Source organism: Zeugodacus cucurbitae, chromosome 2, assembly GCF_028554725.1.
Source record: "Zeugodacus cucurbitae isolate PBARC_wt_2022May chromosome 2, idZeuCucr1.2, whole genome shotgun sequence".
Classification (NCBI taxonomy): Eukaryota; Metazoa; Arthropoda; class Insecta; order Diptera; family Tephritidae; genus Zeugodacus; species Zeugodacus cucurbitae.
In genome coordinates this window covers 32,614,786-32,639,123 of record NC_071667.1, presented here as the reverse complement: position 1 = coordinate 32,639,123, position 24,338 = coordinate 32,614,786, and the positions used below count along the sequence as shown (strand labels likewise).

General features: G+C 38.7%; 1 protein-coding gene and 1 non-coding gene across 3 annotated transcripts; one reads left to right on the top strand and one right to left on the bottom strand.

The window, feature by feature from the left end:
• Positions 1 to 4,348: 4,348 nt before the first annotated feature.
• On the bottom strand, positions 4,349 to 6,723 carry LOC105220457 (uncharacterized protein DDB_G0283697). Of its 2 annotated transcripts, none has more exons than XM_029045830.2 (5): positions 6,550 to 6,723; positions 6,232 to 6,485; positions 5,758 to 6,126; positions 4,622 to 5,687; positions 4,349 to 4,558 (listed from the first exon to the last, which is right to left on the bottom strand). In XM_029045830.2, the coding sequence occupies exons 1-5, from the start codon at positions 6,591 to 6,593 to the stop codon at positions 4,465 to 4,467; spliced, it is 1,827 nt and encodes a 608-aa protein (XP_028901663.2). In that variant the 5' UTR covers positions 6,594 to 6,723; the 3' UTR covers positions 4,349 to 4,464. The 2 variants fall into 2 exon arrangements, with proteins under 2 accessions (XP_028901663.2, XP_011195194.2); XM_011196892.3 differs by having other exon boundaries at positions 5,758 to 6,132; positions 6,550 to 6,721.
• Positions 6,724 to 22,641: 15,918 nt separating this feature from the next.
• On the top strand, positions 22,642 to 22,855 carry LOC128920024 (small nucleolar RNA U3). The gene has a single exon (XR_008470148.1). It is a non-coding gene; the product is annotated as a small nucleolar RNA U3 (small nucleolar RNA).
• Positions 22,856 to 24,338: the final 1,483 nt, after the last annotated feature.

Sequence of the window (24,338 nt, the reverse complement as noted above, 5' to 3'; positions counted from 1 at the left end):
TTTTACATGTGGCTCAAGCAGCTCACGACTTCCGGTCTTAGACCAAGTATCCTCTGGGTAGCCAACAGACATCCGTTTGGAGGCGAGCTAAAGTGAGAAGGCGAAACCCGCTTTGCGGTTGTGCGTAGGGTTTGGGACCCACCACATAAAACAACCTCCCCAATGAAAAAATAATCAGAGCCTCGGAAGAGAAATCCCACTTCTGATGACGACCCCTGCAAACGTACTAAGGATCACGATTTGAGGGCATGTACCTGGAATGTCCGGACCCTTAATTGGGAAGGTGCCTCTGCCCAGCTGGTTGATGTCCTCGTAAAAGTAAAGGCTGACATCACCGCCATCTAAGAAGTGCGATGGACGGGACATGGACGGAGGAAGGTGGGCCCTTGTGACATTAACTACAGCGGCCATATAAAGGAGCGCAAATTTGGTGTTGGATTTGTGGTGGGAGAGAGACTCCGTCGCCGAGTCCTGGCATTCACCCCGGTGGATGAACGTCTTGCTACAATCCGCATCAAAGCGAGGTTCTTCAACATATCGCTGATTTGCGCCCACGCCCCAACCGAAGAGAAGGACGATGTGACCAAAGATGCTTTCTATGAGTGCCTAGAACGCACCTATGAGCGCTGCCCCCGCCACGATGTAAAAGTCGTGCTTGGCGATTTTAACGCCAGGGTGGGTAAAGAAGGTGTCTTTCGCACAACAGTCGGAAAATTCAGGCTCCATGAAGAAACATCGTCAAACGGCCTGAGGCTGATCGACTTCGCTGGGGCCCGAAATATGGTTGTCTGTAGTACCAGATTCCAGCATAAGAAAATTCATCAAGCAACGTGGCTGTCCCCTGATCGAAACACGCGCAATCAAATCGATCACGTTGTGATAGACGGAAGACATGTCTCCAGTGTTTTAGACGTACGTACGCTCCGAGGACCAAACATTGACTCGGACCATTATCTAGTAGCAGCAAAGATACGCACTCGCCTCTGTGCAGCAAAGACAAGGAAGGTTTGACGTCGAAAAGCTGCAATCGCAACAGACAGCCACGAAATGCTCTACTCGACTTGCACTCCTGCTCTCTGAGAGCACTCATCAGCATCTGGTACGATGAGGAGTGCCGTCTCGCAGCGGAGAGAAAACAGACTGCCTACCTCGCAACGTTGCAAACGACCACAACAGGTGCGGGATGGGATAGATACCGAGAGCTGAAGAGGGAAGCGAGACGCATCTGCAGACAAAAAAAGAAAGAGGCCAAAATGCGTGAGTACGAAGAGCTTGAGAAGCTGGCAGAAACAGGGAATGCTCGAAAATTTTATGAAAAAATGAAGCGACTTAACGAAGGTTTCAAGACCGGAGCATCCTCATGACCAAGGTGGTAATCTGGTAACCGATGTCCAGGGCATACTGGGATTATGGAGGCAACACATCTCCGACCTGCTGAATGGCAGTGAGAGTACAACACCAGGAGATGTTCCATTACCCGGCCATGAAGAAATTCGAATAGCAATTACCCGCTTGTAGAACAACAAAGCAGCGGGGGCCGATAGATTACCGGCAGAACTATTCAAATACGGCGGCGAAGAACTGATAAGGTGCATGCATCAGCTTCTTTGCAGAATATGGTCGGAAGAAAGCATGCCTGACGATTGGAATCTCAGTGTGCTCTGCCCAATCCATAAAAAGGGAGATCCCATAATCTGCGCCAATTACCGTGGGATCAGCCTCCTAAATATCGCATACAAGGTTCTATCGAGCGTATTGTGTGAAAGACTAAAGCCCACCGTCAACAAACTGATTGGACCTTATCAGTGTGGCTTTAGACCTGGAAAATCGACAACTGACCAGATATTCACCATGCGCCAAATTTTGGAGAAGATACGTGAAAAGAGGATCGACACACACCATCTTTTTGTCGATTTTAAAGCTGCTTTCGACAGCACGAAAAGGAGCTGCCTTTACGCCGCGATGTCTGAATTTGGTATCCCCGCAAAACTAATACGGCTGTGTAAATTGACGTGGAGCAACACCAAAAGCTCCGTCATGATAGGGAAGGACCTCTCCGAGCCGTTCGATACCAAACGAGGTTTCAGACAAGGTGACTCACTATTGTGCGACTTCTTTAACCTGATGCTGGGAAAAATTATAAGAGCTGCAGAGCTAAACAGAGAAGGTACAATCTTCTACAAGAGTGTACAGCTACTGGCGTACGCCGATGATATCGATATCATTGGAAACAACACCCGCGCCGTTAGTTCTGTTTTTTCCAGACTGGATAAGGAAGCGAAGCGTATGGGTCTGGTGGTGAACGAGGACAAGACGAAATATCTCCTGTCATCAAACAAACAGTCAGCGCATTCGCATCTTGGCTCCCACGTCAGTGTTGACAGTCATAACTTTGAAGTTGTAGATAATTTCGTCTACCCGGAACCAGCATTAACAGCAATAACAATGTCAGCCTGATAATCCAACGCAGAATCACTCTTGCCAACAGGTGCTACTATGGACTAAGTAGGCAATTGAAAAGTAAAGTCCTCTCTCGACGAACAAAAACCAAAATCTACAAGTCCCTCATCATTCCTGTCCTACTTTACGGTGCAGAAGCGTGGACGACGTCAACATCCGATGAGACGGCACTAGGAGTTTTCGAGAGAAAGGTTTTGCGGAAGATTTATGGTCCCTTAAACATTGGCAACGGCGAATACCGCAGACGATGGAACGATGAGCTGTATGTGTTATTCGACGACATAGACATAGTCCAGCGAATACAAAAACAGCGGCTACGCTGGCTAGGTCATGTTGTTCGAATGGATGAAAGTGCTCCAGCTCTGAAAGTATTCGATGCAGTACCCGCTGGTGGAAGCCGAGGAAGAGGGAGACCTCCACTCCGATGGAAGGACCAGGTGAAGAGGGACCTGGCTTTGCTTGGTATAACCAATTGGCGCCAAACTGCCAGAAGAAGGGATACGTGGCGCGCTGTTTTGGACTCGGCTATAACCGCGTAAGCGGTGTCTACTCCAGTCAAGAAGAAGATATAATAATATTATTCATATATATATATATATATAGATATATATATATATATATATATATATATATATATATATATATATATATATTATATATAGTGAAGTTCATTAAAACGCCATGTTTTGATGAAAAAAAAAATTGGTAATTTGAAATGAGATTTGGTAGGCATTTTGATACGTAAATATTTTTTCGAGTGGTAATACTGCAGTTCAGTAATTCTAGTTCGATCACATTAGCAATATCAGTTCAGTAATTCTAGTTCGATCACTGTAGCATTAACAGTTGAGCTATTTTGGTTGAATCACTGTAGCAATAGCATTTCAGTAGCAATAGCTGTCATCGATTGGCTAAGCGTTATAGTGCTGCATCAATTTCTTAAGTGGAGAAATACTTAACCCTGCAGTTTACTTTTTTTAACACTTTGTTTCGAGCAATTAAAATATATTTCAAAGTATAAACAACAAAAATATATATTTGTATTGTCATTTTTGTCTAAAATTTTAGTCGTTTTTACCATGGTGAATAGTCAACATATGTAAAACTAAATTTGGCAGCACTCAGCAAGCGGCGATAGAATTTGTAAAGAGGTATCCGCATACTCTCCTGCACGAATTCAACTAGATAACTTTGTTGTTGCTTAAACAAGTAAAATTTTTGACAAGAGAGCAGCGCCCAAAGTGAGCGAACAGAGTGACCAAACGAATACAACTAATTTTAGTTGAGATTTCCATACTTTTGGGTACGGTGATTACGAAAGCAGTTAAATCTACCCAAAATTTATTAATTTAATTAAATTGGATATTGTTGAAAGTAATTAATATGAAAATGTTGAAAATTAAAGAAAATGTGGAAAAATTCCCATAAATTCGTTTGTTTTTGCGATCGCTATAGCAATATAAAATCAGTGATTTAAAAATAGCAATATCGCTCATCAGTAATTCATAACCATACAAAATTTTCAAAAATTGGACCAGTATATTTCGAAATAATATACTTTTTTCAAGTACCTTAGCCCAAATATTTAATTTACCATTGAATGAAGAAGAAAATTTAGATTATTTTTGTATATTGGATTTTATATATATCCTGTAATTAATATTAGTTTATTTTAATACCCCTTTTTTCGAACTTCGAAGACATATATTTCTAATATCGAAGAGCCACGTTTTTTACTTATGGCGCAATCTCCCGGAAAAAATAAGTTTGGTCCAATACCCAGCCGAGTGTTGTACAGTGTTATAAATACTAGCATTTCGTGTTAATTGGAATTTGAAGTTCACTTGATACATTCGTACTAACTTAGTTAAAAATAAAACATTACAAATCAAATACTAACCATATTTAAATATATATATTGTAACCTAGGTCACTAATAATTTATTTTATAGAGATGGAAAGTGTAGCTATTACAATACATAATATAAAATTTGAAGAGATATTCTAACATAAGCGGGAACAAATAGTAGATGGAACTGGGCAGTAAACAGCACTACAGTCACAGGAACATTGAAGGCAACAATTTCTTCGTCTTTCACTGAAAAAAATAAATAAAAAAGTAAATTTAACAAAATAAGTAAATATATACATCGTAACTAACCAAAGTTCACGTTGTTCCATATGAGCACGTAGTATATCACATGGCCTAATTTCATCGCAACGACTTGAGACCCCAATGCCATAACCGCGATATGTGCCAAAATGAGTTCTACGTCCTCTGCCTGATCGGGATTTCCTCCTTCTTCTAGTCCCGAATCGTTCATTAATGCGATCTTTACTACCTTTGATAAGTCCGTGCTTGCTTACTTTCCTTTTGCGCCCTCCTTCTTTAAGTGCACTTGAACGATACCCATTTGCTCCAATTCGAGACTTACGAACAGGCATTACGTCATGTCCTTTACGAACTTTAGTACGTAAATCCGATATAACGGGTAAATCAGCTACATCTTTTCTTTTACGATCGGCATCATGATCTTTCCTCGCACTGGAATACCGGTCATCTCTTTGTTCGCCATACTTGCTACCTTTCATTTGATTATCGCGATATCCGCCACTTTTGCTCCCGTTATGGTCATATCTAGTACTGGAATATCGATTATCTTTATATCTCATAATCTTGCCAACTTTATCTTGATGATCACGTTCTTTGCCACTCTTGTTCTCGCCTTTTGGACCGTAATCGGCCTTATTAACACCATCTTTGTTTTGGGCTTCGCGATCACGTCTACTTTTTCCTGCATCTTTGCTAGTATTTCCTTGATAATCCCGATCTCTGCTGTCTTTACCGTCATCTCTAGAAACTCCATCTCGCATTTTCCCACCATCCCTGTCCTTGCTACGTTTTTCATCTTCTTTACTTCCTCTTTGCTGCTTATTCTTTCCTTCTTTAGCTCCAGTTCTACTTTCTTCATCACCATCACGTTTTTTACTTCTTTTATCTAATTTTTCTATATTTCGAGAACTATCATAATCGTTATCTTCGCTTCCTCTATTTTTTTTCATTTTGTCTGATTTTTTCTTGCTTATTTTATCATCAAGCGATTCACTGTCCTTTCTATCACCATCACCATGAACACCATACTTTTTTCTTCCAGATGTTGCTTTTCCGCTCTGGGATGCACTTCGTTTCTCGCCATCCTCAGTTAGTTTACTTTTACCTATTTTTTCTTTTTTTGGTAAATAAGAATACCGTCGTCATTATCATCCATGCTATCCTGCCTTGACTTGTACATTTACCTTTTTTCTTCTTACTATCACCATAATAATCGTCATCATCTCCCTTTCCTCTACGCTTTTGGCGCCTTTTTGTATCGTCGCTATCATCGTCATACCCTTTACCTTTTTCCTTTCCTTTTCGTCCTTTTCCATATTTTTCATCTTCATTATCTTGTCCTCTTTTTTTTCTATCGCGTTTCGTATCAATAATTTCATCACTTCGCCGAAATCTACCCTTTTCCCCATTTTTTCTTATACCAGCACCTTTTCCACTTTTTTCTGAGATGTTGTCATCTTTTCTATCTCTATCTTTACCATATTTCCGTCTGGTTCCACCAAGGGTTGATAAACTGGAGTCAGCATGTAGAGGCTTACATTTGCCGTCTTCTCCTGGCACTTAAAAAAAATGTACATCATTAATTTGCTTAAATTAAACAAATGCTTCCACATATTGTACATATGTATGTAGTCAGAATCAACGAAAGTATTGCTAACCAAAGGATGATCGATGTATTCTGACATTAACGCTGTTTCCTCCGTCGAAAATTGTATACTTCTCTCGGCTCTTTTGTCGATTGTAATCTCTAAATACTTTTCTGCAAATTTTTTTTAACAGTGAATAGGTGTGATCGTTTATCACAGAATTTATACAACAGGGACGACATTGGCAATTTTGGTATTGAATGTGGCAATTATTTTGACTTTTACTATGGCATCCATCATAAAAATAATCCGTGCAACTGCTTGTGCTGCAAATAAACAATGATAAGATCTTTATAAAAATAGTAATATTGGTTGCGCTATTTACATTACCTGGATTGTGGAAGGTTATTGGCAGTTTTTAAATCAAAAACCATTTTATAGGACAGCACATTTTATTCGATCCAAAATTTTGTTTTAATCAGCTTATTCAAAGAATAACATTTAAAATTTTGTAAAACAATTATGACAGCCTGAAAGTAATAATCAGGTACTTTCAATGAGTGCGTTGAGTAATTTTATATTAACAAAGTTTATTATTTTTGAAAAATTTAGTTATATTACTGAGTATTGTATTAAGATATTAATATTTATTAATGAGATTTAAATGTTATAGAATATATAATCAATACATATATATAATTTTTTCAGATTTCTTGATATCGCCGATCATTACATTTAAAACAATATAATAATAAGCTTACTGTTGAAAGCTTATTTTTATTGTCTACTTTATCACATATTATTCGTTTTTGGCAAATACTACTACTACTTTCTTGTATCAATGTTGCCCTCGACATCGACATTTTTTTAATAATAATAAAAAATAATATACAAGCAAGTATTAAACAAATTAATAAACACATCGATGCAAACGTTTGTGCTCTCAAGTTAATTTTGTTTGTGTGTTTATAAAATTTGCACATTCCTAATCGCAGCCTAATGAAGATACAAATATGAAATACAGTTGAACTTCCATAACTCGATGGTCTCCATAACACGAATAACACTGATAGTGACAGTGACTGCTAGGCCGTAATATCAGTAATTGGTGATTTTTTAAAAGCATTTTTTACTGTGAATATAATTTATCACTGTACCAATTATTTAACAGAAGTTGAATGCGGTGATTTTTAGGTATTCGAGCTAGATATGGAATTTGTAATATTAGGTTGTTCATTGTGAATTTATTCATTTGAATAGTATTCAACGGTTAATTTGAAAAAAAAAAAATTTTTTTTTTGCTAAGGTCAAGAAAGATATTGATGACGCGTTGCCATTGCTCTTTATTAAAGATTTACAGCCTTTTAGCATAGTTGAGGACAGCGGATTTCTCCAATTTGTAAAAGCACTATATCTTGGATATGAAATGCCTAGTCGACATGTGGTGTCAAAAACAATAATTCCAGCACTATATGAAGCGTGTCTCGAAAAAATTAGAATAAAAGTGGCGGAAGGAGATACATTTTGTATAACAACCGATTGCTGGACATCTCGGAATACAGTGAGTTACATAGCTATTACACTTTACTTTATTAGCGTTTCACAATTTTGAGTTTCACAATATATTATTGGACTGTTGTCCAATGAGAGAGGCACATACTGCAAAAACTTTAGCAGAGCAAATACAAAAAGTAACGACGGAATGGGGGTGTGTTTGATAAAACAGTATTAGTGGTGTCTGATAACGCGAACAATATCAAGAGTGCCTTACAAAATGAGCTGAAACTACGCCACTACGTTGTGTTGCGCACACGTTAAGCTTAATTGTTAAAGCAAGTTTAACTAGTCATGATGTTAATACTGTTTTACAAAAAGTAAAACAAATTGTTGCACATTTTTAAAAGAGTACGTCTGCAAATGAAAAGTTTATAAGCTATCAACGCAATGCTGATACCGAACCTTTAAAACTAATTCAAAGTGTAGATACTCACTGGAATTCTACATTTTATATGGTGGAACGCTTTATTAAAGTTGAGGATGCTGTTAAAAGCACTGTTGCGCTTATAGATAAGGAACTGCCACGAATTTGTCCTGATGAATGGTTGCTACTAAAAGATTTGGTTGCCGTATTAAAACCTTTTGACAAAACCACAAAAGATATAAGCGGTCAAAAATATTGCACTGGATCAATGGTTATTCCAATTGTAAATGGTCTGCGAAGTGTATTTACTAGATTGACAAAATCAAATTCCTATGTAGATCAAGTGAAAGAAGTGGCTTTTGAATTATTAAAAGGTCTTAATGACCGATTAGGTAATTCGGAAAAAAGCAACTCTCTAGGTATGGCATCGTTCTTGGATCCTCGCTTTAAAAACTTCACATTTTCTGACACCATAACAGCCGATGTATTTAAAAACCGTATCATTGCTGATGCTAATAGAGTGATCCAAGAAGCACAGGCAAATGAACCTCAAGCGCCACAGGTAGAAACTTCAGAATTTTCAATGTGGAGCTGTCTAGATTCAAATATTGCCTCAAATAGGCCACGAGGGAGTTGTACTGCTAGAGCAATTATCGAGGTTCAGCGATATTGATGTAGAAATTGCTCGAATGGTGGCAGGATAATAAATATAAAAATTGGGATGTTTGGCAGCATAGGTATCCTGCGAACGGCTATTTTCTCAAGCCGGACTTATTTTAAGTGAAAGACGAATGCGCTTGGACGATGAGAAGGCAAAATTCTGATTTTGTAAATTCGAACCATTAAAAAGGAAATGGTTTTATCTTTAATTATACTCTCGCAACCTGTTGCACAGAGTATTATAGTTTTGTTCACATAACGGTTGTTTGTATCACCAAGAAATAAAAGAGTTAGATATGGGGTTATATATATATAAATGATCAGGATTGCGAGTGGAGTTGAAATCCGGACGTCTGTCCGTCCGTCCGTCCGTCCGTCCGTGCAAGCGACAACTTGAGTAAAAATTGAGATATCTTAATGAAACTTGGAACACATGTTCCTTGGGACCGTGAGAGGGTTGCTTTCGAAAATGGGCAAAATCGGTACACTGCCACGCCCACAAAATGGCGAAAACCAAAAACACATAAAGTGTCATAACTAAGCCATTAATAAAGTTATAATAGTAAAATTTGGAATAAGGGATCACACCAGGAAGGGGCATATTTCGATGTAATTTTTTTGGGGAAGTGGACGAGGTCCCGCCCCCAAATCGGTTATTTGTATATATCTCGCAAACCAAAGAAGCTATATAAACCAAACTTTCTGCAGTCGTTTTTTTTAGCCAAATACAGTCCAAAAATAAAAGAAATCGGATAATAACCACGCCCACCTCCCATACCAAGGTTATGTTGAAAATTACTAAAAGTGGGTTAACTAACTAACGAAAAACGTCAGAAACACTAAATTTCACATAAAAAATGGCAGATGAAACCTGCACTCAGATTTTTCTACAAAAAGGAAAATGGGCGTGGCGTCACCCGCTTATGGGTCAAAATCCATATCTCAGGAACTACTCAACCGATTTCAATGAAACTTGGTTTGTAATAGTTTCCTTACCTTCCAATAATATGTTATGAAAATTGGCCAAATCGCTTCACAACCACGCCTACTTCCTATATACCAGAACTTTGAAGACGATCTGAATCGTTTACTTTACAATATACAAAATACACAAATACTGTATTTATAGTGTTGCAGCCCATTTATAAAAATCGCCGAAATCGAACCATAGGTTTTCAAGGCCCCATATATCGAACATGAGGACCTCGGTGCTTCTAACCTAATTTTAGGGTTTCCAACTTTCAATGGACTTTATACAATATATATGACGAATATGTGGGTCAAATTGTGTATTATATATATATATATATTTGGCGTAGGAACCGCTTTAAGCGATTATAGCTGAATCCACCAGAGCGCGCCACTCATTCCTCCTTTTTGCTTTTTGGCGCCAACTGGAAACACCAAGTGAAGCCAGGTCACTTTGCACTTGGTCTTTCCACCGGAGTGGAGGTCGTCCTCTTCCGCGGCTTCCTCCAGCGGGTACTGCATCGAATACTTTCAGAGCTGGAGTGTTTTCTTCCATCCGTACAACATGACCTAGCCAGCGTAGCCGCTGTCTTTTTATTCGCTGAACTATGTCAATGTCGTCGTATAAATCGTACAGCTCATCGTTCCATCGCCTGCGGTATTCGCCGTTGCCAATGTTTAGAGGACCAAAAATCTTGCGCAAAACCTTTCTCTCGAAAACCCCAAGAGTCGTCTCATCGGATGTTGTCATCGTCCACGCTTCAGCGCCATACATCAGGACGGGAATAATGAGCGACTTATAGAGATTGATTTTGGTTCGTCGAGAGAGGACTTTACTTTTCAATTGCCTACTCAGTCCAAAGTAGCACCTGTTGGCAAGAGTGATTCTGCGTTGGATTTCAAGGCTGACATTGTTGGTGTTGTTAATGCTGGTTCCCAGATAAACGAAATTATCTACAACTTCAAAGTTATGACTGTCAACAGTGACGTGGGAGCCAAGACGCGAGTGCGCCGACTGTTTGTTTGATGACAGGAGATATTTCGTCTTGTCCTCATTCACCACCAGACCCATACGCTTCGCTTCTTTATCTAGTCTGGAAAACGCAGAACAAACGGCGCGGTTGTTGCTTCCGATGATATCAATATCATCGGCATACGCCAGGAGCTGTACACTCTTGTAGAAGATTGTACCCTCTCTATTTAGTTCTGCAGCTCGTATTATTTTTTCCAGCAATAGATTGAAGAAGTCGTATTGTGTATTATATAATATTAAATAAGTTAAATAATTAAATTGCGAGAGTATAAAATATTCGGTTACACCAGAACTTAGCCCTTCCTTACTTGTTTTTATTATAAGAATGTACATATACATCTACTTGGTTTTTACCGGAATGTCCGGACCCTTGATTGAGAAGGTGCCTCTGCCCAGCTGGTTGATGTCCTCATACGACTAAAGGCTGATATCACCGCCATCCAAGAAGTGCGATGGACGGGACAAGGACGGAAGAAGGTGGGTCCTTGTGACATCTACTACAGCGGCCACATAAAGGAGCGCAAGTTTGGTGTTGGATTCGTGGTAGGAGAGAGACTTCGTCGCCGAGTCCTTGCATTCACCCCGGTGGATGAACGTCTAGCCACAATCCGCATAAACGCGAGGTTCTTCAACATATCGCTTATTTGCGCCCACGCCCCAACGGATCGTGACCAAAGATACTTTCTATGAGTGCCTAGAACGCACTTACGGCCGCTGCCCCCAACACGATGTCCAAATCGTGCTTGGCGATTTCAACGCCAGGGTGTGTAAAGAAGATGTCTTTGGCACAAAAGTCGGAAAATTCAGCCTCCATGACGAAACATGGCCAAACGGCCTGAGGCTGATCGACTTCGCTGGGGCCCGAAATATGGTCGTCTGTAGTACCCGAATCCAGCTTAAGAAAATACATCAAGCTACTTGGCTGTCTCCTGATCGAAACACGCGTAACCAAATCGATCATGTTGTGGTAGACGGAAGACATGTCTCCTGTATTTTAGACGCGGACCATTATCTAGTAGCAGCAAAGATACGCACTCGTCTCTGTGCAGCAAAAAACGCCCGTCAACAAACACAAGGAAGGTTCGACGTCGAAAAGCTGCAATCGCAACAGACAGCCACGAAATACTCTACTCGACTTGCACTCCTGCTCTCTGAGAGCATTCATCAGCATCTCGGTATAAGGGAACTGTGGAACGGCATCTCAAACTCACTGCGTACAGCTGCAGCCGAAACAATTGGATTTCGGCAACGACAAAAAACAAGCTGGTACGATGAGGATTTCCGTCTCGCAGGGGAGAGAAAACAGACTGCCTACCTCGCAACGTTGAAAACGACCATAACACGTGCGGGATGGGATAGATACCGAGAGCTGAAGAGGGCAGCCAGACGACAAAAAAAGAAAGAGGCCAAAATGCGTGAGTATGAAGAGCTTGAGAAGCTGGCAGATAGAGGTAATGCTCGAAAATTTTATGAAAAAATGAAGCGACTTAACGAAGGTTTCAAGACAGGAGCATCCTCAGCATCAGAGACCAAGGTGGTAATCTGGTAACTGATGTCCAGAGCATTCTGGGATTATTAAGGGAACACTTCTTTGACCTGCTGAATGACAGTGAAAGTACAACACCAGGAGATGGCGAACCCGATTCCCCAATAGATGACGATGGAACAGATGTTCCATTACCCGACCATGAAGAAATTCGAATAGCAATCACCCGCCTGAAGAACAACAAAGCGGCGGGAGCCGATAGATTACCGGCCGAGCTATTCAAATACGGCGGCGAAGAACTGATTAGGTGCATGCATCAGGTTCTTTGCAAAATATGGGCGGAAGAAAGCATGCCTGACGATTGAAATCTCAGTGTGCTCTGCCCAATCCATAAAAAGGGAGATCCCATAATCTGTGCCAATTACCGTGGAATAAGCCTCCTAAATATCGTATATATACCTATAAGGTTCTATCGAGCGTCCTTTGTAAAAGACTAAAGCCCACCGTCAACAAACTGATTGGACCTTATCAGTGTGGCTTTAGACCTGGAAAATCCACAACTGACCAGATTTTCATCTTGCGCAAAATCTTGGAGAAGACCCGTGAAAAGAGTATCGACACACACCACCTTTTTGTCGATTTTAAAGCTGCTTTCGACAGCACGAAAAAGTGCTTCCTTTACGCCGCGATGTCTGAGTTTGGTATCCCCGCAAAACTAATACGGCTGTGTAAGTTGACGTTGAGCAACACCGAAAGCTCCGTCATGAGTGGGAAGGACCTCTCCGAGCCGTTCGATACCAAACGAGGTTTCAGGCAAGGTAACTCACTATCGTGTGACTTTTTCAACTTGATGCTGGAAAAAATTATACGAGCTGCAGAGCTAAATAGAGAAGGTACAATCTTCTATAATAGTATACAACTCCTGGCGAACGCCGCTGATATTGATATCATCGGAAGCAACAACTGCGCCGTTTGTTCTGCATTTTCCCGCATGGATAAGGAGGTGAAGCGAATGGGTCTGGAGGTGAATGAGGACAAGACGAAATATCACCTGTCATCAAACAAACAGTCAGCGCATTCTTGTCTTGGCTCCCACGTCACTGTTGACAGTCATAACTTCGAAGTCGTAGATAATAAGTAAAACTTTTTAATTTCGAAATATAAACATGATTTTTGACTAAGCGATTTTTCATTTATATATATATGTGTATATGTATATGGCGGAAGAAACTTCTCCGATGGGCCAGCTAGTTAGTATTATTTTAAAGTACAAAAACACGTTTACTTTTTTATAATAGTAATAGTATTTTTAAGCATTAATCTGATTAATTCATGATAATATTTTTGTTGAATTAGAAAAATATTTTGTTTTAATTTAAAAAATATATTCTTTACTGCTGTGCGCGGTTTGAAATAAAACACGAAGTGTTGGTTTGAGTCATTGTATAAACCTACAATTAGATAATCTAAAATACATAGAAAGATATTGCGATAAGAAGTCAATAGAATGAAGAAAACCGATAGGCATTCGGTAAGGGTTTACGTGCGTAATATACTACTAAAAAGGCACTTCGCGTGGGTTGCCTTTAGATTTTGGTACTATGAACAACAACAACTCAAGGCAATGGGCACTTCGCGCGGGTTGCACTGTACTAAAAAGACCCAAAACTACAATGTCGCGTTGCCGTGTTATGCTACACAATTTATTACTTTATGTAAACTTATAGCAATTTTTAAAATATTTTTCGGTTTTTCTTGAAATTATAAAGAATAATTTATATGCTTTTGATCAGAATTTTATTTTTGGTATCACAACATTATTAAATATTTTCAAATTTATCTAAAATATTTGGCAAATATTTACATAACGACAACGCTGTTATGTTATTTTTAATTCAAACGAACATTTTTTCTTCAACGAAAGCGAAAGCTTTAAAAGTCAAATATTTAATAAGTGTTATTTAATTAAGTGTTTAATAATAATAATTTAATAAGTGTAAGTGTAAGTATAAATATGTTACTTTTCCAATATTTCACTAATATATATTTTACGATTATAACAGAATGTCTTATAGACGCTGTGTAGCTGGTTGCAGTTTGGAGGGTGCCGCTCTATCCTTTCCCATTGAAAGGAAAAATATCCAGGTGAGTTAAATAAAAGAAATCAATTGTAAATGTAAATTGTAATAGTGTAAATTTGATAGCGATTAAAATATATAATTATAAAAGATTTCCTCGCGTTAAAAACCAACAACCAATGAAAGGTTGTCATGAAAGGGTTGTTCGAAATTTAATAAAAATTAAAAATGTTAAAAAAAAAGAGTTTTTTTAAGCGATTTAAATTTATTCATATATATATGTATATTTAAGTTTTAAGTGTTTTTTTTGTAAATTTTAATTTTTTTATATAAAAAAAGTTTTAATATTAAATATTTTTTGTGAATTTACGCGATACGGCACGTTTCGTTAAACTTTAGTTAAAACTTTTCACTTTTCCTTTTTTCAAATTTACGCGACACTGCACGTTTCATTAAACTTTAGTTAAAACTTTTCACTTTTCCCTCTTATTTTTTGTTTTTGAGATTATTTTATTATGCAATTTTTTTGCATATTTATTACCTCTCGCTTGAGGTTTTTATACTATTGCTGTTTGTCCTTTATAAGGATCTTTATATGTGGGCTTAGACCACGATCACGAATCCTTTTCTGAGGAATTTTTTAATTGTTTTCGTGGAAAGTATTAAAAAAATATATTATTTACCGCTACGCGCGGTTTGAATTAAAACACGAAGTGTTGGTTTGAGTCCGCTTACCAACTGGACAGAACTGACTTTATTCTTAAAATCACTTATATTTATGTACTTACAATTCTATATGTAAAAGCTAATTATTTGAGATGCTTTGGCATTGCATTAAGTGATGAAATGCCAGAGCATTTCATTTCCAATTATTCTCATTATCAAAACAAATAATGGAATCTTGAATTTTGCTTACTTATCAATATTCTTACTTTTATTATGCCTTCTTGTGAGGGCTACAAATATTGTTTGGATAAGAATGGATTATTCCATTCTGAAATGAAAAGGTGTATCGAATTCTTAGATAAACAAAAACATTAATACAGATTTTAATTTATGTGGTTGCATAGTTACAAAGTGTAAAGATTCAATTATGTTTACAGTTATGGAAAAGTTGCTGTGTGGAGGCTGTCGTTAACTTGTATACATAAAACTTTATGTGAAGTAAATACATAAAATTGTGTAAAAATTTATATTTTACAGCCTTTTGAAAAATTGTATTTATGTTTTAATGAAAACTTATATAACTTTTCTCTCTAACTCGAGTTTTTTTTGTGGATTATTGTAGTTGAAAATTTAAAATAACAAGCTGTTATATGGATTTACAATTTCCCAAATAAATAAATAGTAAACCGTACGCCACGCGTCTATTACTTCTAATCATTAAGCTGCTTATAAAAAAAAAACAAGTAAGGAAGGGCTAAGTTCGGGTGTAACCGAACATTTTATACTCTCGCAATTTATTTATTTAACTTAATAACTTATTACTACTACTTAACTTATTACTCAATTTGACCCACATATTCGTCATATATATTGTATAAAGTCCATTGAAAGTTGGAAACCCTAATATTAGGTTAGAAGCACCGAGGTCCTCATGTTCGATATATGGGCCCTTGAAAACATATGGTCTGATTTCGGCGACTTTTAGAAATGGGCTGCCACTTTATTATATATTGTAAAGTAAACGATTCAGATCATCTTCTAAGGGATCTTTCAGATCATCTTCTGGTATATAGGAAGTAGGCGTGGTTGTGAAGCGAGCGAGGTTATTATCCGATTTCTTTCATTTTTGGACTGTATTAAGAAGTGGCTAAAAAAAAACGACTGCAGAAAGCTTGGTTTATATATCTTCATTGGTTTGCGAGATATATACAAAAAACCGAATTGGGGGCGGGACCACGCCCACTTCCCCAAAAAAAGCCCCTTCCTAGTTCGATCCTTTATTCTAAATTTTACTGTTATAACTTTATTTATGGCTTAGTTATGACACTTTATTTGTTTTTTGTTTTCGCCATTTTGTGGGCGTGGCAGTGGACCGATTTTGCCCATTTTCGAAAGCAACCCTCTCACGGTCCCAAGGAACATGTGTTCAAAGTTTCATTAAGATATTGCACGGACGGACGGACAGACAGACGGACGGACAGACATCCGGATTTCAACTCCACTCGTCATCCTGATCATTTATATATATATAACCCCATATATAACCCCATATCTAACTCTTCTATTTCTTGGTGACACATACAACCGTTGTGTGAACAAAACTATAATACTCTGTGCAACAGGTTGCGAGAGTATAAAAATCAAGCAAACAGAAACGTATCCCAATCTTCTCCAACATTTATGTCATTACTATGGTAGTTAATCCTGGTTTCAAACTTTCAAATGATAAAAAAAACGTATAATATCTAGGTTCTTTATTATGCACGCAGTATAATAAAAAAATGTATAAACAAATATTTTGCAAAGGGAAAGGAAAAAACAAACATTAAGAAATATATCTACGAACTACTTTATTGATTCAACCTACTAACTGTTTTTAAGAGCACAATGCTATCGCTTCGTATTACATTCGAAGCAATTGGCTTTCTTCCCTAGGCCCTAGGATTGTTGCATCCTGGATAACGTCGATTGGCCTACGGCATTCACGACCTTAGGCATTGACAAGTAGGGTGGCAACGAGTAGGGATAGCTTGTTTCGATGTTGTCGAGTCGGCTCTGAGTGAGGCTCATACCAAAACTCAATCTTATTTAATATAACGATATGATATGGTGCAACGATTATGGTAATAAGCTCTTCAAATATCAAATATCCACCACCAATACAGGGGATACTTCTATATCCAGCTATTCAATAACACAGTAGAATCTTCCAAACCAGAATGACATGTCTATACCGATAGATAAAAATCAGACACCCATACTCCTTTTGACGGGTCAAAAGACCAAGAAGTCACTAAAACTAACGGTTTTTTACCAACGAAAGAAAATAACTACTATTTTCATACGCACACTTTACCCTATTAGACACTCGCAACCTGGTAATAAAGTCGGCGTCGAGAGATTGAACAAATTATCAATATCTCTACAAAGAACAAACCAACTACACCTGACTGCTACTGATAAAACTTAAAAACGTTTGTATACCTTAGAATAAGCCATATTCAATGAACATACAGTTATATGCTGATTAGATCGTAACACCCAAGCTATATATACTCTAATCTTGCAAAGGTTTCTGTCAATCATATCTTCGATGAACACATCGCTGTAAATCAATAAATATAGTCTAAAAAATACGCTTTAAAAACACATCAACATCTGCATCTTTAAATAAGCAGAAAATAATAATTAACGAAAAATACTTGTAAAGGGTTTTTCAAAAGGGACGCTACAAAAATAGACAGATAGAGACAACAAATCACGCCATATTTTTTCCTGCTCTTTTGGCATTTGTCTTACTACCGAATTTGGAGTCAGTGGTCTTAACATTAAGAGCGCTACGTCCTACACTTGCTGAATGGCTTCATCAATAAGCAAAATATGCGTTAATGGTCAGGCAGCAATCCACACGTACTCCATGAGTCACAATTAGATGATAAGGACCACAAGCCACACAGCGAATGTCACAATTGATTTACTGAAAGCAAAGTTTGGTGAACGTCTTATCTCACGGTAGTGTAAGACTATTTTCTGTGGGGCTACGTCAAATCTAAGGTCTATACCAACAAGCCAGCGACGATTGATGAACTTGATGACGAATATGCATATGTAGATCGTGAAATTGCAGCAGTGTCGGCCGATTTATGCTTGAAAACCGTCAAGAATTGGGTTCAGCGTCTGGACTTCTGCAAGCGTGCCCATGGTGAAATCGATTTAAATACATAATGGCATCGAATGTACTTTCAGGAATAAAGAAACCAAATCAGGAACAGAGAAACCAAATCGGTTGCGTTTACTTTTGTAGCGCTCTTATTCAAAACCCCTTTAGTATTAGGGATGCAAACGATGTATCGATGTTTTTGAAACAAACAGCCATCGATGTCTCGAATCTAAAAACATCAATGCATCGATGTCACTTTCAACGATGTTTTAAGTCGATGTTTTATATACAAATTTGATTTCACACCTTCACACTTTTTCGGGTATTAACTCGAAACCTTTTATTTGGTTTAGCTTTATGACATTGGAATTCGATTTTTGTAAAATACGGATAATTATTTAAGGGAATGTGCGCTTGGACAATACTGTGGTTACTTTTATGATTTATTTATACTATTTAATTCTGGCGCAGGCTACTGCGTTCGATCTTCTTCTTCTTGACTGGCGTAGACAACGCTTACGCGGTTATAGCCGGGTCCACAATATCGCGCCACGCATCTCTCCTTTTGGCAGTTTGGCGCCAATTGGTAATACCAAGTGAAGACAGGTCCTTCCCCACCTGGTCCTTCTATCGGAGAGGAGCTCTCCCTCTTCCTCGGCTTTCACCAGCGGGTACTGCATCGTCCATTCGAACAACATGACCCAGCCAGCGTAGCCGCTGTCTTTTTATTCGCTGGACTATGTCTATGTCGTCGAACAACACATACAGCTCATCATTCCATCTTCTTACCGCCGTTGCCAGTGTTTAAGGGACCATAAATCTTCCGCAAAATCTTTCTCTCGAAAACTCCTAGTGCCGTCTCATCGGATGATGACACCGTCCACGTTTCTGCACCATAAAGTAGGACGGGAATGATGAGGAACTTGTAGAGTTTAGTTTTTGTTCGTCGAGAGAGGACTTAACTTTTCAATTGCCTACTCAGTCCATAGTAGCACCTGTTGGCAAGAGTGATTCTGCGTTGGATTTCGCGAGGGCGCTGACAGGAGATATTTGATGACAGGAGATATTTCGTCTTGTCCTCATTCACCACCAGACCCATACGCTTCGCTTCCTTATTCAGTATGTAAAAAGTATAACAAACGGCGCGGTTGTTGCTTCCGATGACATCAATATCGTCGGCGGACGCCAGCAGCTGTACACTCTTATAGAAGATTGTACCTTGATGCTGGTGCCCAGGTATACGAAATTATCTACAACTTCAAAGTTATGACTGTCAACAGTGACGTGGGAGCCAAGACGCGAATGCGCTGACTGTTTGTTTGATGACAGGAAATATTTCGTCTCATCACCAGGCCCATTCGCTTCGCTTCCTTATCCAGGCGGGAGCAAGCAGAACTAACGTCGCGGGTTGTTTCCAATGATCTTATAAAAAATTGTGTCAGCTTAGTTTTGCGGGGATAGCTCCTTTCGCTCCTTTTCGTGCTGTCGAAAGCAGTTTTAAAGTCGACAAATAGATGGTGTGCGTCGATCCTCTTTTCACGGGCCTTCTCCAAGATTTGGCGCATGGTGATAATCTGGTCAGTTGTTGATTTTCCAGGTCTAAAGCCATACTGATAAGGTCCAATCAGTTTGTTGACGGAGGGTTTTAGTCTTTCACACAATACGCTCGATAGAACCTTATAAGCGATGTTAAGGAGGCTTATCCCACGATAGTTGGAGCAGATTGTGGGGTCTCCCTTTTTGTGGATTGGGCAGAGTACACTGAGATTCCAATCGGCGGGCATGCTTTCTTCCGACCATATTCCGCAAAGAAGCTGATGCATGCACCTTATCAGCTCTCCGCCGCCGTATTTGCATAGCTCGTCCGGCAATATATCGGCCCCGCCGCCTTGTGGTTCTTCAAGCGGGTAATTGCTATTCTAATTTCTTCACGGTCGGGCAATGGAACATATGTTCCATCGTCGTCGATTGGGGAATCGGGTTCGCCAACTCCTGGTGTTGAACTTTCACGGCCATTCAGCAGGCGGGAGAAGTGTTCCCTCCACAAACACAGCATATTCTGGTCATCAACAACTTGATCACCTCTGGGAGTCCTACAGGAGTGCGCTCCGGTCTTGAAACCTTCAGTTAGTCGCCGGATCTTTTCGTAAAATTTTCGAGCATTACCCCTGTCGGCCAGCTTGTCAAGCTCTTCATACTCACGCATTTCGGCCTCTTTCTTTTTTTTGTCTGCAAATGCGTCTCGCTTCCCTCTTCAGCTCTCGGTATCTTTCCCATCCCGCTCGTGTTGCGGTCGATCGCAACATTGCGAGGTAGGCAACCTGTTTTCTCTCCACTGCGAGACGACAATCCTCATCATACCAGCTGTTTTTTTTTACTTTTCCGAAGGCCAATGGTTTCGGTTGCAGCTGTACGTAAGGAGTTTGATATGCCATCCCACAGTTCCTTTATACCGAGATGCTGATGAGTGTTCTCAGAGAGCAGGAGTGCAAGTCTAGTAGAAAATCGTTCGGCTGTCGGTTGTGATAGTAGCTTCTCGATGTCGAACCTTCCTTGTGTTTGTTGACGTGTGCACTTTTCCACACAGAGGCGGGTGCGTATCTTAGCTGCTAGAAGATAGTGGTCCGAGTCGATGTTGGGACCACGAAACGTACGCACATCAAGAACACTGGAGACATGTCGTCCATCTATCACAACATGATCGATCTGGTTGCGAGTGATTCGATCCGGGGTCAGCCAAGTAGCTTGATGGATTTTCTTATGCTGGAATCTAGTACTACAGACGGCCATATTTCGGGCCCCGGCGAAGTCGATCAGCCGCAGACCGTTTGGCGATCTTTCGTCATTGAGGCTGAATTTTCCGACTGTTGTGCCAAAGACACCTTCTTTACCCACCCTAGCGTTTAAATCGCCAAACACGATTTAGACATCGTGGCGGGGGCAGCGCTCATAGGTACGCTCTAAGCGCTCATAGAAGGTATCTTTGATCACTTCGTCCTTCTCTTCCGAACGCATGTCTTTTGGTTACCCAGAGGATACTTGGTCTAAGACCGAAAGTCGTGAGCTGCTTGAGCCACATGCAAAGGAATCGTTCCTGGCCCTTCCCAAGTGAATGGCAGTCAGAAACTTTCCTCACATACGTGAACTTCTACATATGACTCCATCCACTGCGTTAGATCAGAGATTCAAATTACTGCATTTTAAAGATGCTATGGCTAAAAGAGTACGCTGATACTACGGAATCTTCGGATGAGTTTGAAACAGAATACTCGATTGATATTTGGAACCAGAATGAACATTTGGTCCACCAAAAGGTGAAATGTAGCTGTCAAATTTATCTACAATTACAGGGACGGAAGGTTGAAGAGAAAGTGTATCTCGGCTGTTACCCCTACCAATCAGAAGCCAATAGAGTTTGGGTTGACATTAATACTGTGTTTCCGGAGTTGTATAGATAGGCTTATTAATATTTACACATTGTGGCCACTTCAGTGCCGAGTAAACGACCGGCAACTACCACGCAGAAGTAAAATCGAAAAGAAATGACAGTGAAAAAACTTTCCATGTCGTTGTTTTAAAATTTTGTTATTTATTGAGAAAAAACTTTAACAGACATATAATGCTAAGTGAAATAAAAGGTATCAACTTAAGACGTACTACATTTCATTTATTTATGGTTCTGTTTCTGTATCCCCTTGCTTTTCACACGAAATTTAAAATAAGTTCAAAAAGTTCAAAAATACAACGATGTTTCGATGTATCGATGTTTAATTGCCGATGTTTTTGATTTCGATGGGTTTTGAAAAAACATCGATACATCGAACCATCGATTTTTCATTTGAAGATGTTTGCATCTCTACTTATTATTGGTTAAAAAGCATGGGTTGTTCTATATGAGAAAAATATGACACAAACCCCCATGCCTTTTTAACAATAGTACAAAATATATACAACACAGTATTAAATTCCAAGTCAAGATTCTTTGACTTTACAATAAAGATAATTTTACAATTATCATTATAGTCAACCGGCAGTAAGAATTTTTGATTTCGATGTCTTGATCTTTGCAAGTTGCGATACATATACATATATACATCATCATACATCTGAAACTTCTACATCTGAACTTCTTACCTTCCCTTCCTTACTTGTTATTAATTTTCTTTTTGAAGTTATACTTCTTATACGACTTCGGAAAAGGTTGCGATAATTGTTGGTTGCGCAACCTATAGCATTAAACAAGCGAGGGAGAGAGAGTGAATGAGAGTAAAGCAGAGAACTTAAAGCACTTGCCATGTTTATGCTATTTGGGTAATTCTTGTTTTTGTAGAACAATGTTTAAATTTTTGGTTGGTGACATATTCACATGTGTACGCACATGTATGATTGTATGCTTGCGCATTATTTTTCTTTCGTTTATGTTCTTTCGTTTCTGTTTAATTTCTGCGAATTCTCAACTCGTTTATGTGTCTTTTGGTTGGAATACTCTGCGTTGGCCGTTGAAAAGTTAAGACTATACTTCACAGGATCATTTCTGTAGTCAGTCTTCATTTACTTTCTTTGCAAATCGAAAGTATGAGCACCCGCGATGAGGAGGTATATCGTTTTATCTGACAGCGTGAGGTTTATGAACTTCATTTCTAATTTTGTCTTGTGGCATATTAGAAATGGAGTTTCTTCGATGATCGCTCGGTTATAACGGATAAAACGACTTCTGAGTGGTGATTTTAATGAATAAATTTCAAGGTTTTACACAAATAATTATGTATAATAATGCAGTCAATAAGTACAGTAGGACAATTCACAATCTGGTGCAAATGGTGTTGCATATTTGCAATTGCAAATTCGCTGTACATTTTGTTAGTGTAAAAGAACAATATGCTTCGCTCATTTGCAATTGCAAATATGCTAGAATGCAAAATGAACCCTAGCGATAATCGTATTATTAAAAAATTGAATTTAATTGCCATTTATATATCACCAAATTCATCGATGAGAGATACATATAAAATTGTTCATCGGTAAAGCTTTATTACCGTTGTCGACTGCAAGTTCGCAAGCTTTTGCAGATATTATGGGAGAACCAGTAGAGTATAGCGAACAACCGGTACTCTTTGCGGGAGATTTCAATGTAAATTTCTCATTGCCAGAAGCTGAACCATTACTGGTATTCCTCAGAGAGAAATTTTCATTAGAAATGATCAATGGAAGAAATAATCCTACGACAAAAGGAGGTACGACAATTGATGCGGTATTCGCGAGAAATAAAGATAAAATATATGTAAGGCATTTCATATCGTATTTTAATTATCATAATCCAATTATAAATATTATAGATATCAATCCGTCAGAACCCATAAATGATAATTGCTTTGGACTTTGCTTTATAAAATGTGCATAATAAATTTATAAAATGTGAATTTAAGAAAGTGTTGGACACTCCACCATATTTTTATCCTTCCCCTCTCGCTAGTTTTCTTTCATACAAAATGATATGCATTTCTTGGAATATCACTAAGAAGTATAACTTCTTCCGCGCGTAGGGGTGCGTGGAGTCTTTTTTTCTTCAATGTAAGAGCAGACGAAATAAGCTATGAGTGCATGAGTTTATCTATTTCGGAATACGACGACGAACACATTAATTGTCAGGCCAATTCATTATATCGAAGTTTTCGTTAATTCAAGTACTTGTGAGTAATTGTGAGGGTTCTTTTTAAAAATGTAAAATGAGGAAAATTCAAACATGAAATTGTATTTTATTTGCAATGAGCTAAAACTTGATTACGACCTCTAGTCTTTTGTGTCCGATGTCTTTTTCTCTAATTATGAAAGCGTTGGGACGCTCAGAGTTCGACTTGTATATTTCTAATATTCTGTTCCTCAAGCCGTTGCACACGCACAGCGGCGAGCACTCTTTATTTATGGTTATCATATTGAGGTTTCATGTCAGGAAAACTTCTCTTTCGAGTCAATGAAGTGACAGAAATCTGTTGGAAATGCTATTAATCCATCGAGGTGTCAACTGCGACCCTACCATTTCGAACTGTTTCTACAATAGCAATTTGATATTGTTGCAAAAACACTCATATGTTTGTTGTTTTTTGGCGATTCTTTATGTGTCGCCACAAATTAAATAGCCCGTCAGTAACAGTTGATCCAGGAATAATTGGAAGAGTCTGGCGTAAATCACCTGCTAACAGAATCCT